The 15,702-nt window shown below is 38.7% G+C and overlaps 1 protein-coding gene across 1 annotated transcript in view; it reads right to left on the bottom strand.

The window, feature by feature from the left end:
- Positions 1-3,492: 3,492 nt before the first annotated feature.
- Positions 3,493-15,702, bottom strand: part of DDR2 (discoidin domain receptor tyrosine kinase 2) — a 34,143-nt gene continuing 21,933 nt past the window's right edge. Inside the window, exons 12-15 of the mRNA XM_025392337.1 lie at positions 14,207-14,398; positions 13,679-13,913; positions 11,359-11,508; positions 3,493-9,973 (exon numbers count right to left, since the gene is read on the bottom strand). Of these exons, the coding sequence (XP_025248122.1) occupies positions 9,839-9,973; positions 11,359-11,508; positions 13,679-13,913; positions 14,207-14,398 (712 nt within the window). The 3' untranslated portion in view covers positions 3,493-9,838. The remainder of the gene's footprint in view (positions 9,974-11,358; positions 11,509-13,678; positions 13,914-14,206; positions 14,399-15,702) is intronic.

Raw genomic sequence — 15,702 nt, 5'->3', positions numbered from 1 at the left:
TGCATCTCAAACTGTGCTGAAGGGCCTGTTTGTGTTTCCAAGCCATCCCAGATGGGTGCTTTTAGAAAATACAGAAAAAAAAAAAAAAAAAAAGAAGTGCTAGAAAAAGAAAAGCAAAAGGCATACAAAACACAAGCCCCGATTTTTTATTATTAGATTCAAGACTTATAAAAATACTCTGCCAAAATGAGGCAGAATAGGGTTTGGAGGCAGGGTACTTAAGGCCAATTCGTGTTGACTTCCTAGAGCTCAATCAAGGAAAAACAGCAAGGGCTGGGAGTAGGGAATCTGAGACCAATTGGTGCTGGCTTCCCAAAGCTGGATCAAAAGGAAAACACCTGGTTCTGGGGGCCGGAAAACTAGGGCCAATTAACACCAACTTCCTAAAGTTAAAGAAGGAAAAACACCATTTCCCCACCTCCCAGTAGCAAAGGATCAAAGGCTACTCTCCCTACAACCTTCTGGTCCCAGACCAAACTGAGGGTTGGGCTGCTGTTTTTCAAGGTCCAATAACAAGATGCAGATGAACTGGGGAAGAGGAGAGTTCTTATTTCTGTAACCGGTTACAGGGAGAAGGCCTGGAAATTATCGCCAGACCAACTCAAAATTACAGTTTTTCAGAGCTTATATACTTTCTAAGTGATCTGTCTACCTGTAAGGGTGCATTTATCTAAAGACATAAGTGATTAACTTCTTTTAATCTGTAACTAAGGTCTGAGTCCTGAAAACCTTCCTCTGGAGCCTCAGCAAATTTACTTAACCTAAATGGGTCCAGGTGCTGGGGTGATTACCCTTGTATTTTCTCCTGCTAAGTCATGGAGGTTTGAGGAGTTCCCTTAGACCCCCCAATGAACTTGTTTGTGGAGGCCTGGGGAGTTTCTTCAGACCCACAATAAAACTTGTTTAATCCTAAATGGGGTCCTGTTAAGAATTCCTTCGTTATTTTGTCATGCTTTAAGAGGCCCAGGAAAGGCCTAGGCAAAATTCTTGATGGGCTTTTGTTACATCCCAGCCTTTGTATAAGGGCACTGGCTTTTAATAGTTAACCACTTAGTCAGTACTGAAACAGTTGTTAGTGAGACCTGGCCTGCCACACTTCCACCATGTTTCAGATGGAAAGGGAAAGTGCCTTGGATTGGCTGTGGGCCAAGCACTAAGCATGGGCCATGCCATCATCTGCATAGGGCACACATTCACCTCAGCCTTTACTTAGCCATAAACCAAATCCTTCATCCAGGTAAGGGGTAGCCCATGGGGACCTCAAAAGAACTACTTAAAACCCAGAAAACTTTGTAACTTGGCCCTTGAGCCACTTGCTCAGGCCCACTCCCACCCTGTGGAGTGCTGTCTCAGTTTAATAAATCGCTGCTTTTGCCTTCACGGGTTCGTTCCTTTGTTACTTTGTGCATTTTGTCCAACTTTTCGTTCCAAATGCCAAAAACCTGGATGACTCACACTCAAGACCCTGCTTCCAGTGACAAAACTGCTATCAAGGTTTCTAATGCTTACTCTAGGTTTCCATATTTGTAGTAGACTGGTAATGGGACCATCACTAGCCCCAGCTCACACGGCATAAAACTGTGTATCATACATCAAACTCTACTGAGCATACTTTAATCTATTTAATGGCCTCTTTCAGTGTTTTAATTATTTATGAACAGCAATGATCCCTAAAACACTGTGATAATTTATATTGGCTTTTGATCCTAGAGGTTTTGATCAATGATACCAACTTACTTAGTAATCATTTATCCTATATCGAGAAAATTAGATTGAAAGAACAAATCTGGTTATGAGAACATTAGATTCCTAAATAAAACTTTTTTTTCTTTTTTAGACAGAGTCTCGCTCTGTCAGCAGGCTGGAGTGTAGTGGTGCGATCTCGGCTCACTGTAACCTCTGCCTCCCGGGTTCAAGTGATTCTCCTGCCTCAGCCTCCCAAGTAACTGGGACTACAGGCACACGCCACCACACTCGGCTAATTTTTGTTTTTTTGTTTTTTTTTTTTTTTTTTCAGTAGAGACAGGGTTTCACCATGTTGGCCAGGCTGGTCTTGAACTCCTGACCTCAAGTGATCTGCCTGCCTCAGCCTCCCAAAGTATTGGGATTACAGGCGTGAGCCACCGTGCCCAGCCAATAAAACTTCTTTATCATAGGGGTGGAAATCAGCTCCTATGTTTATCCCACTTTCAACTGTTCTAAAGAGACCACAATTTAACAATATTTTCTGAAAGTCATGGAGTAAAATTAAGCCTAATTGTGAGAGTCTAGACCCAAAGGCTCATTTTTAAATGTCCTAGAGCTCAGAGGTGATGAGGAATAAGAAGAAGGAGACCAGGTTGTGTGGCTGTCTCATACAAAACTCATTTCTATAAAGAAGGGGGAGGGCCTGGGCTGTGGAGGCTCAGCATTACCGCAGTCTCTGGATGCCCGCCAGCCTAAGACAGATTGAATTAAGTGAAGTCCAGAAAACTTCAGAGCAAGACCATCTGTCTCTCCTTTCCTCAAGATTTTCATTCAAGCCAAGTGATGAAACTACTCTCTTCCCTTTTTTCCACTAAAGTTGCTGTTTTCAAGGTGTTGTGACTTTTGAAAGATGGGCTGAACTGCTGGAGGTGCTCAGAGAGACTAGAATAGAGTTCTATTCACAATAGATGCCATTTAATTCTATATTTTACAAATATTTTATCACTCATAGGACACAGCTTGATAACCATCATAATATGTTTTTATTGATGAGTGAATGGATAGGTATGTTTTTTTTAATCATCATAAGTTTATGTTTTGCATGGGCTCATTCTGTTCTCCTGGAAATCAGAAGAACAATATGGTACACAATGATCCCATCCATCCCTGCCAAACCTTGGCCCTGTGATTTATCTACCATGCCCAGTGCTGAGAAACGTGCTCAGAAAACTCAAATATTCTGAGAAACATTCTCAGAAAACTAAAAGTATAAACTTATTCTCAGAGACCAGGTAAGAAATTGGTTGTTTGGGGTCGTTTCATTCTAATCTCTAATATAATGACTGAGTCTAAATTCTGGTTTTCATAGTTTTTTTTTTTTTTTTTTTTTCTGGGGGGGTGGTTTGTGCATGTGTGGACAGTCTGAAACAGACTATATTGGGATTTAAAAAGGATTTCTGTGTATCAAACAAGACAACTCTGTAACCATAACAATAAGGGATTGCCAGTTAATTCTGGACTGGATTCCCCAGAACTGGACTAATTAATGTCAGGACATAAAATCCCAGTGTTTTGTATGTTTAGATATGTCAGAGACCAAGGTGCTTTCCTCCCAATAAACAGTCAACTCATATGTTAGAGGCCTATTTAAATAATCCTTTGTTGGACAGCCCCAAAAACAGGTGTCCACACTACATACACCCCAGCTCTGACCCATGCCCCATCACTTCCCCAGGAATGATGTAAGACTGTCAAGAGCAAAGGTTACAAAGCCCAGAACTGGCACTGTTTATACAGAAAGGGAGATCCATCAGTAGCATGACTCTTTAATCATTGTTATTTACAATTTATCATCTGACAGACTTACAGAGAATAAATAAAGAAAAGAAAATATACAATTGGTATCACGTTTCTTTTTCTAATACAGAGAAATTTTACGTATTCTATTTGGAACGTCTATGATAGTTTTAAGCAGAAATTAAATCCATTTTATCTTTACCCCTTGACAAGACACATCACCTTCCAAAGCCTGAAGAAGGGGGCCCAGATGTTTCCTCATCACAGGAAGAGTGCACCACATGGCTGCAGAAACTCAGTCCTCAGAAAAAGTTACCAGGCAACAGGGTAGAAGAATAGGATATCATGAATAATAAAGGATATATAATGGATAGGCTAGATTACAGACTCTTGGTGTGTTTGCAGGAAGTCTCTTTTCAAGAAAACAGTTTTTCACTGAAAGTGATTACCTTACCCCATTGTGCTTCCTTTGAGTCTCTGCAAATTCTTCCTTGATATGTTCATTGTAATTGTCGATGAGCACAGCTAGCTTGGGACTCAGATTATTTTCCTGCAAGGCACCTGACATTGTTGCATGTTGTTGACAAGGTGTCTGCAGGAGAAACTAGATAGCTTGTTTCAAATAGACTGGGTATAAGGCCAGAGTCTGATCTCTCCTTTTGAATTGGTGTCCTGTGGAGAACTACCTTTCATTGCAAATGCCTCAAAAAATTAAGCAGCTCTATAGATCAATTTCTCCATCAAAAAGTATACAGAGAATGTACTTCACCAGGTACGAGTCTGAATATTTTTTTCTCTTTCCTCATTTTGAAAATAAACTCTCCATGTTATAGCAAAAAAATTCTCCCTACATTCACTCTAGTTAACTGGATGACAAGTTTTTGTTTCCATCTTAAATTCATTCAAAAAAACAACATTCAGCAAATATTTATCAAGTGCTCACAATGACCTAGGAACTTAATAAGACACACATTGTTATAAAATTGTGACCCCTTAAATAGGGGACTTAAAAATGTCAATCGTAAAACTCAAAACTGTAATCCACAAAACTGGAGTTTCAACTTCTCCACAGGTTGCTGCTGTGTTTGCAATTAATTTGGTTTAATGTGGTTGTTATTCCATTTAATGACAGCTATTTAGGCAAATAAAACCTCTCTACCACTCTGAAAATAGTATTTTATCAAACATTAGGAGTCTATACCATTGCATTCTCTTCTCTCCACAAGCTATTCCCAGTGCCATTAACTAAGTGCCAACTAACTCTCGACTGAAATACTGGTTTACTCTAAACTCCTCATTTTGTCCCCAGTACTAATCCTACTCACTGTAGAAGCTTCAGGAAATATCTAGAATATCCTGCTATACCTGGTTTTCTAGGCAACAAGCTATGAGCAGTTCTTACTGTCTTTTGTGTTGCCTAATATTTCTAAGTTTGTCTTGGATTATTTCAGATGCCAAACAGCCTAACTAATCAGAAAATTTAGAAGCAATGTAGGCAGGGTATTGCTCATGATAAAGGAACACATTAATGTGTTATAGTCTCTCTAATACTGTAGAATTTTATCCAGATAGTGTCTTTCCTGTTGTATCCAAGCAAGGCCAGATTACAAATCAGCAAGAATTAAAAGTATCCAGCAACTAAATGAATATGTGTGGAAAAACTGGTGAAATTGAAAAAAGGTCTGTGGTTTAGTTAATAGCATTATGCCAATGTTAATTTTCTGGTTCTGAAAATGGACTAAGTGAAATGTTATAAATGGGGAAAACTGGATCTAGGGTAAGGCCACTTTACTATTTTTGTAACATCTTGTGAGCTTTAAGTTCTTTCAAAATAACAAGTTTTTTTAAAGGATACACCAACTCAACAATTCTTCACTGCTCTTTGGCACAAGTAATGCAGCTAATTGTAGCAGAAAACTCAAAATGCCAGAAATTAAATCACCATTAACCACTCCAGTCTCTTTCCCTCTAAGTTCAGTTCTTGACAACTTATTACCAAGTGAAAAAAACATTAATCTGTTTTTATTAAAATGTTACATTTCTATTAAGAAGATTTTCCCAGCAAAAATAAGGATCTGCATCTTCCTGGAGATGCAGAAACATTAGGGACCTACCATATGCACTGCCAGAGGACAGAAGTCTTACTGAAAGGGAAAGATTAGGATAGCAAATTCCAGGTCTATAAATTCAACTTACAATCAAAGACTTAGTAGCCATATATTGCAATTTTCTTTTCTTTTTTCTTTTCTTTCTTTCTTTCTTTCTTTCTTTCTTTCTTTCTTTCTTTCTTTCTTTCTTTCTTTCTTTCTTTCTGTAGTTTTGGGCAAAACATTCACTGTTCTGTTTTAGTATACTTCCTTGGAACATCTTCATCTCTTTCTGTCTTGCAGACACTCCTCTTCTTCTATTCTCCTTTACTCAAAACATATGGTTTAGACCCACATCATGGCTTTGTTGTGGGAAGCCTGGATGGGACTAGAAAAACACATGTTTCCAACATGGTGCATATCTGTTTGTGCAGATATCAGATAAGATTTAATCTTGTCTAACTTATGCGTATTGTTTTGATGTTTGCCTGTGGTTATTCTGGGCACAGCAATGGTGGGCATTATTGAAAATGAACTTTTTTGACAGAGGAAAGATAATAGAACATGAAGATTTATGAACTACCATAAGCTCCCCATCTCTGGGTCTTCATTTCCAAAGCAGCACTTGGGAAACCAAGCCCCGTTCAGGCAAATAGTTGATTACTTCTCACCAGCACTTGAAATGGTCCAGAATACACCAGATGCTCAAACTACCTTCCTCACACACTTCTGAAATGAAAAGGTCATTCCCTGATTATTGCTATATCTTTTCCAAAAGGAACTTCCCCTTTCTTAAAATTCTGAAAAATTCCTTTCCATTTCATACATTGAACCTGACTTCATTTCTTAATAAATATTTTTATCATCTCTATCATCCAGAATTTCTTCTTTCTCCATTCATATTTATCTTTTACTTCAAGATACTTACTTTCCTATTCCCTTTCAAAACTCCTTCTTGTTTCAAAATGGATTCCCAATGGCTCCAGCTACTCCTGTTTCTACTTGCTCAACTTGATCTTTCCCTGTGTCTTTCCTGTGCACTCTCCGTTGCCCCTTTTTTGTAGCCTCCTTTCTAGCCTTGACCTTCCCCCCATTCAGTCATATGCACATTCGCATATCCTTTTTTTTTCACCCCACTTGCATACAATCCTCTTCTTTATACAGTCTTAATATACTTGCAAGTGATCTTTCCACAACATTAAAATCACATTTTGCTCCTCAGGCACCGCTTTGCACTTTAGATCTTATCTGGTCACATATGTGTCTGGAAAGCACATCAAGTTTTAGATAGACCTAACTATCAGCACATTAGCCAGCAAGAACATAAATTTAGATCTGGCAATCCCAAAACACAATCTACACACAAAATAATTCACATATATCATGAAGAAGATAACTTACTGCAAACGTAATAAGGCCCCACAGTCTCTGATCATTTTTTTCAATCTCCTTCTCCAAATAAGTCCTAGCTTTGTTCCTCTAATTCAAATTTGAACTACTTACTATGTAGTTCAAATATGAACTACTTAGTTGAATTCTACACACTAGGCCCTCACCATGTATTCTGTTGGGGGTTGCTTGGATGTGTGCTACTAAACTCTAAAGGCATGACTAAGCTAGAAACTAAACCTGTGTCTGTAATACAAAGGTCTCAGTGCCAGAAGTTGAAGCCTTCCTCATCCCAGAAAAGGATACAGATATGTATTACATGATAATATATATTGAGCAGCCATCTGAAACAGATTACTTCTATGACTCAAGGCTGGGAAAACTCAGACACTGTAAGTTCATTTTAAATATGATTTTAAAAAAATATGGAAACATAGAATAACCCAGTGAACTGGGGCAGAATCATAAAAAAGAATAAGTGAAGAGATTTTAGGCAAAGGAAGATAAAATAATATTATTGTCTCTTGCTCCATAAGAAGTCATGGCATGGTCTGGATGTAACCCTACCAGAGGCATGTGGATAAAGAAGAATAGGCTGCAGGTCCTGAGTTCAAGTCCCTTTAATTCTAATGAAGCTTAGAATACTTATTTTGAAAGCGGGGTGTGGCAGGTCCCAAGGTATCTAGCCCTGCACATATCAAATATGCTAATGTATTTGGAAACACCTGGTAAACCTAAGGCACAATACAAATGGCATGTGTTACTATACTACCATTACAGTGATTTCTTCCATGATCTCTTTTGCTGGTTACAATTTTCAGAGCCAGAAATGACCAGATTACTAAGTCCATCAGTTATAGATTCAATTATCCAGTTAGTACTGGACATATCAGAACCAGCAGGGACCTCAAAACTATTTAATCTAATTTCCTCATCCTATAAATAAGAAAACAAAATGCAGAAAGACCAAGTGATTTAGCCAAGATGACACACTTAGTGTGAAGCAGAAAGAGGGTTAAAGCTCCCAAATCAATGTTCTCTTGACTCTCAAACCAATGATTTCTCCAAAGTTAGTCCTGGGATAGACTAAAGCCCAAAGGCATAGGACAACTACGGGGAAAGGACATTTGCTAGGATCAGAATATGACCTGAAAAATGGATCCTGTGGACTTGGGATTTATGCTTATGCTGTGGCCTGGAGCAATGCTGAAGGCTGAATGGGGAAATACACATGTTCCTGAGAAACTGTTGTAGAAGGTAAACTGGTGAGGGCAACAGAGGCAGACCCAAGGGGTCAAGGCCATTCCTTCTCAGCTTGGGAAGCTGATTTGTAATGTCTTCTTGTTTCTCCTCAATGGAAATTAAGAGTTCCTTTTTCTAGCTTCCCACTAAATCTGAAGATTTGTGGAGTGTGAAAGCTCAGAATCTGCTCTGAGCAGATTCCTTCTTGACAGTGGCTCTGTTTCCATGAATTCTGAAGCCACAGCTTTGAGATTTCTTTTCTGCAGGTCACACAATCTCAGAGGCAAGAGCGTGTATACTCAGCAGTAGCAATAGATGCTCATCCTGTGCCTTTCTAGAATCAAGGACTCTCGGAGTTAGAAAGACATTAAACATTGTCTTACACCACCATCTACTTTGTGTTTCAAAACCTCCATTTTCTTTGACAAGAGACTCCTCACCTCTGGTAGCAGCCCATTTATCCTTGTATGTTCTGAGTGCTTTGTTTTCCCCAATGAGGAATGGAAATCAGTCTCCCTGTAACATCTCCACATTTGTCCTAGGACAACTTTTTTTGGGGACACTCAGAACAGACCTATTCCCTCTTGGACAAGGCCAGTAGGTATTTATGCCTGAGAAATTCAGCCCCAAGCCCAAAGATCCTACAGAGGCTTCATCCTTGAAAACGCTAGAAGATTTGGACAAGATGAACTCAAGAGTCTACCATCAAGATATCAAAACATCAGCCTTTACTGATTAAAAACTCAGATTCTCACTAAAACACACACATGAAAATATCTGAACAAGACAAAGAAAACAATCCTCTTACAAAATCACAAATAAATGGTGGATACCATGTCTGTTATGTGTCCTCCATTGACCTCCTTTCCTATGTCCATTATCTATTCATGAATCCTTCCATCCATGAGGTACTTTTTTTCTGTAAATGACAATCCCCCTTCATACACTCTTGCAGCAAACATTCTTTCCTATCTATATCCCCAGTTGTTTCATATATGAACTTCAACCCTGACCCCTGTCTATGAATGAGCAGAACACCCATTTCAAGAAATTGGGGGGTTTCAAGAATGTATCATTCACTTTGACAGGAGAGAGAAATGCAAACAGTGAGACATGTCCAGAGGCCAAATTAGAAAACCACCTGTGATTAGTTGCTGAATTCTGAGTCCTCAGATTCTCCACATCTATCAAGTGTTTTCCCTAAATTTAATCTCATGTTTCCCAAGACATTAGTATTCTTCAAGTTTTTCTTTCTGAAGATTCTTTTAGAGTGACATGGAAAAGTATTGTAGAATCTGCACATTTATAAGCACAAGCATAGTTAACCTTTATAAATTATCTGAATTTTCTAGCCTTTGTTATCCAACATTTTGGTATATCAAGTAAGATTTTCTTTTACTAGATTGTATCTGCCCTAGGCTTTTTTTTTAAGTTCTTTAATGTAAAAAAAAAAAAAAAAAAATGTATATATGAGTCAGGAGTAGGGAGTGGGGGTGACCAGGAACAGACAGCAAAGCAAACAAGCCTCTGTCTCTCAGGTTCATTAAATGACCAGATGGAGTGGCATAGGCGTGGGTGAGTGGTAGGTCTTGTAGAGAGGACCTGAGCCGTAGGAATGTGGCCAGGCACTGACAGCATCACTCGTCGCCTTGTTGAAGGAGCAGAAGGTGGATTTCTTGGAATGAGGGACGGTTCTTCGTATCTCTTCTCCAGCAGCTAAGCATCAGCTTATACACAGAGTCAGGACAAATGGCTGGTTGAGGGAGGTAAGTCTTTGGGAAAAAAATAAAGGAAAACAAAAGTGAAAGAGACAGAGAATATTACAAAGAAGGGGGAAAGGGAAGTATATTTGCATCATGGTTTGATTTGCCCCCTGCCCACTTTCTTGAACTTGATAACTGAAATGGGTGTGGTATCCATTTTTCCTATTCATGAAAGTTTTGAATCATATCAGCCCTTTTCTAAGCTATTCCCTTTGTCTTCTGGAGTTCTCTGGAGCAGAAATTTTTGATGGGCCATTATGTGGTCCCTACTTTCATGCAAAAGATGAAACAACCAAAAAGAGACCAAATCTTCCATTTATGACCAACCCATATTGAAGTCCATCTTAGCTGAGCCAATCATGGCAGAGGCAGAAAACAACATTTTTCTTTGGCCTACTCACTTATCTCACGTACTTGGGAGTAAATTTGCCCTTTACTGTGGTAAGAAGGCAAATTGCCTCATAACCAAGATAGCTAATTTAGACTCCCTGCTGCCAAAATATTTACAGAGTATAAAGAGACAATTAAAATCTGAGACCTCTCTCTTATTTTTAATATGCATAATGTATTATCTCTTGTCAATCCCTTATCTATCTTTGACTTACTTGGATCTATTCAAGCCACAGAAGATCCACTTTTTATTGTCTGCAAGATCCTTCCCCAGCTATTATCCTTTTCCTGGTAAAGATGCCATAATCTAAGGGTATGCTGTTGCCAGGCCCCTTTGGGGAGGTGCAGTGCTGTAGTGACTGGCAAGCTTTAAATTCCATACGTCACAGGAATTTTTAATCTAAGTCACCCAAAAAAAAGTTTGGAGTATCTTGGCTAGGAATTGAGACTCCTGGGGAGCTTGGGAAACTATCTTTCCCTGAGTCTTGAGATGTCACAATACTCTTGGATTGTCCAAGAGATGCCTTCCAAGAGCAACAAGTTCAGGATATATCTGCCCATTTTCGGACATCCAAGTCTAGAAGCATTGCTAGATAGTCAAAACCAACCCCAATTCTTATACTAAGCTATATTTTAATGAATGCTAATACATCCCTTTTACACTTATATTTATTGACCCAGAAGAAAACCACATGATCTAGATCAAGAAATAGATAAAACATGAGAGACAGGACTGTATTTCCTGCTACCTTTGAGTTGGGGAGAAACCTGACATGACCCTTTTTGCCCTCCAAGAGTCAATGAGTTGACACACAGATAAAGCAGAGTGTGTGGATGCCTGGGGAGGATACTGGTCTTTCACATCATTTGGATAGTTAGTGACAAAGACTATCATCCACATAGTCTGTCTTCCATCTCAGCCCACTCCTGCTAAGTCAGGACTTTCCATTCTCCATCCTTCAAGGTACACAGGTCCACATCCATTCATCCCCAACAGTTCTTACCTGCCTCCCTTGGTCTCGGAAGAATTCTCCAGTATTCTCAATAACCTGTTCATCTGACAGCTGGGAATAGGGCTGTTCCTGGCAAAAGGTGAAAGTCTCCCACAAAGTAACCCCAAAGGCCCACACATCACTTGCCGTAGTGAACTTGCCCTATTCAAGTAAAGAAAAGAATGGGAAATCAGAATAACCTGTGCACAACAATACCTGGTTAAATTTCATAATCTGGAGCTATACCCCTTCCCCTACCACAGACAAGGAATTCTGAAAATGCCAAGATGTGCATGGAGTATTTAGAAACAGCCCATTCTCTCATTCTCATGATCTCACCTTGGTTTTGTTTCTTTGTGATCCAAGAGCTGAAAAAAATGCAGCCATAAGCTATCTGACTCTGCAACTGAGTGTTAGGTCAACCTTTCAACTCTAGGGTAGCCTTGGGAAAATGCTCCTGAGAAAGGCAAAATCTGAATGGGAAGTCAATGGTTTTTATGTTAGAGATAGAGGACTCTAGTTTAAGTGCCTGCAGTGAATCCAGGACTCTCATTTACCAGTTCAGTTATCATCACAGTGTTGAAAGATAGACTTTAACAAGTGACAGCAATGAGATTCAGGTGTAAATAGCATGCATTGACTACTCACATTTTCTACTCAATACAGACAACAACATTGTGAGGTTGATGATACTATTTATTTTTTAATTTTTTTTTTCTTTGAGAAATGGGGTCTTATTATGTTGCCTAGCCTGGAGTGCAATGGCCAGTCACATGTTTGATCTCACTACTGATGAATACGGGAGTTTTGACCTCCTCTGTTTCTGATCTGGGTTGGCTCATCCCTCTTTAGGCAACCTGGCGGTCCACTGCTCCTAGGGGTGACCATATTAATGCCAAACTCGGTGAGGACACCCAATAGGTATAGCGCAGCACAGCCCAGATTTTCATCCTCCTGTCTCAACCTCCTGAGTAGCTGGGACTACAGGTACACACCACCATGCCAGTTATCCTTATTTTTTAGATCAGAAAAATGAAACAGGAGCGGTTTCCCAGATTCTCCTGGTTAATAAGGCCATTAGTAGTGGAAAAACCGGATTTGAACCAAGGTCCTCTGAATGTCAGTCTAATATATTGTTTTCAACACCACATAATACCTTTAGGGAGAGTAATGCCTAACTATCCCATTAGAAATGGGTAAAATATAGCAATTCACATACATAGGTGAAAAAGATCTTTATAAGGATTTATGTAAACTGGTGTACATCACAGTATCATTCATAATAGCAGGAAATTGGAAAGTACTTAAGCATTATTAAGTTATAGGATATATCTACACAATGGAATATTATGCAGATAATAAAATGTTAAGTTAAAAATAGAGATAGAGAATTGTATGGCATAGTGTCATCCCAATTATGTAATATAAATTACATGTACGTACATATGTATATAAATGCATGCATAGAAAAAAATTGCATGCATAGAAACAACATATGTATAGAAAAAAGTCCTCAAAGAAAATATACCAAAGCATTGATAGTGGTTATCTTGGTGAGTGGAAGGGAATAACTATACATTTTTTATTTCAAAATTAATTTATAAATCCTATAAGAATATCAGCAGGAAATAAGCAGATTAATCACAAATGAACAAAACCAAATTGGTCTCAGACTTTTTTGCACAATGTTACACAAGAAAAAAGGTAAAATAACATGTACATGGCATTGTAGGAAGTAAAAGTCTAATGAGTCTATAAATCAGCTGAGTGGTTGTAAAATCAACAATAAAAAGTCTCAGGTATGCATGGACAGAAAATATACCTCTAAGAGAGATATTACTCACTTATGGTATGGAATATCAAGAATCGAATAAAAATTAAACAGCAAAGAATGATGAACTTAAAAAGAACATCTTGAAAAGTACTGAAATACAATTATAGGAATTAGTCTATATAATTATGAGAACCATGCTTATGAAACTAATGGAGAAGAAAATATTTTGTATAGGTAACATTTCTTTAAATGATAAGGTTTTTAATACTTTAAGTTAAGAACGATCACTAGGTAGAAATAATAAAGAGAAACAAAGATAATAAATCTCTCATACTTTTTAACTTGTCTCCCTAAATTTTTATAAGTGTGTTAATTTTTTAGCAGAAATAGGTAAGCATTAAATAATAAGAGTTAGTACACAAAGAAAATAATTTCAAATCAGAGAAAATATTAGTCTATTGAGTTTGCCTTCTGCTGTCTCAGGTTTGTCTCCACATGTCATGCGTGCCAGCCCACAAGCCAGTTGTTAGACAGGGCTTTAAAATGCTGAGAACTCACCAGCAAGATACTTTCCCAAGACATCCAGCGGATAGGGAGCACTGCCCGGCCCTGGATCCGGTAATAGTCACCACTGTACAGGTTCCTGCTCATTCCAAAGTCAGCTATCTTGATTGTGTAGTTCTTACCCACTAAGCAATTTCGTGTGGCCAGATCTCGGTGAACGAAATTAAGAGAGGAAAGGTACTTCATGCCAGAGGCAATTTGGGTAGCCATAAACTTCAGATTGGTGTAACTGAGGAAATAGACAAGAAGACAGAAGGTAGCCTATGCAAACAGGAAGATGTGAAAGGTACACATTCTAAAATTTGTATCAACAAACTAGGGTTGAAAGCTCAACATTCTTTTTCTACTCTTGATGAATCCCTTGCATTCCCCCAAAGGGCAGCTGCTCCATTATTCCCTGCACACTAACTTCCCTCACCATCCCAGAACAGTGATACACTTTAAGGCTCACTGCTCCCTACTTTCAGATCCCAGGTTGCTCTCATCACCACAGGGAGAAGACGGAAGACCTGGCTTGTTTACCTGACAGTGGGTACATTGCTGGAGGAAGAATTAGGGGGCTCATGGCGAGAAAGAAACTGATTGAGATCTCCATTCTCCATGTATTCAGTGATCATGCAGAGAGGGTCATCAGTGATACACACAGCTAATAGATGGATGATGTTTGGGTCCTTGAGCCGAGACATGATCTTTATCTCCTTAAGAAAATCATTCCTTGGGAGGATACAGACATAGATAAACTCAGAAGTTGCCAGAGTCAGAATCAAGAGGGAGAAGAATGCACACCAAGGTCTATTCCTAGACATTATACCAAATCTTGTTTCACTTTGGATAACTTTTGAGAGGACAGAGAAATTGACACCTGGATCTGTCTCATTCTATTCCTCCTGAAATATCATGAACCCTTATTCAATTGTAATGTTTTTGAGAACGAGATCCATGATCTATTCACATTTCTATCCCTCACATCTAACAAAATCCCTGCCACACAGAAAGTGATTAATATTTGCTGAATCAAAAATAGGCTGCTAAAAACCACTCTACAAAGTAAAATGTTTCACTGAAAATCATATCTTAAGTGCACAAGGATATTTACCTTTTTTTTTTTTTTTTTTTTAAAGCCATGGAGTCACTATATTACTAAAGTGAAGAAACTTTGTATGATGTGAACAACCATACTTTGGCTTACCTGATTACTCTTTATTTTCTCATACTGACTTTTCTTAATGCAGTATGAACCATCAGTCAGTTGCAACATGTATTTAGTAGCCTGTCCAAAACAGAGCTCTTTAAAGGCTGTGGTAGTCATGTCAAAAGAAGTATTCATTTGACCAAAACTAATAATTGTTTGAGTACATGGCGGCAGACATCCTTGGGTCATAAAGTAGCAAGATTTTGTTAGTGAGGCCTCTAGCCCACATTCCCAAAACTATTGGAGCAGATGAGTTATAAGCCCTCCAAGAGTTTTCTAGGAATCCTAGACTGGAAGTCATACTATGTCAATATAAACCACTGGAATCAATGCAGTCCTGATGCAACACCTCCCCTCTTTCATTCCCCCTTCCGTCTCAAACCAGGGGTTTTCATGGCTTGGGAGGGTTCACAGGCCGTCCATCACTGCTAAGGACACAGGTGGAGGAATGGCAAACTTCACCAATCGGAACAATGGAGAAAGGCTTTGTCATATCCTATGTCCTGTGGTTTTGTTTTGTTTTGTTTCCCCTCATGCCACTTTCTCCAGTCGTGTGCTAAGATTAATATAAGAAATACTTAATCTCTCTATGAGACCCAGAGAATGTCACTTTTTATTCTTAACAGTATCTTAAAGTTTGAAATTATCAGTTAAATTTCTAAAGCCTCCAGTTTCATTTCCTCACCTTTCTCTCTTCTTTATCTTACATCCTGTCCATTGCAAGACTTTTAATGAAGTCTATCACTATTCTTGGAATTTGTGATAATTTGGAAAATAAGAATAATAAACTTTTTTTTCACTTATGAATATCAGTGAGACAAATCAA

The sequence above is a fragment of the Theropithecus gelada genome, chromosome 1, assembly GCF_003255815.1.
Source record: "Theropithecus gelada isolate Dixy chromosome 1, Tgel_1.0, whole genome shotgun sequence".
NCBI lineage: Eukaryota > Metazoa > Chordata > Mammalia > Primates > Cercopithecidae > Theropithecus > Theropithecus gelada.
The sequence above is the reverse complement of the archived record's forward strand: the minus strand, read 5'-3'. Positions and strand labels throughout refer to the sequence as shown.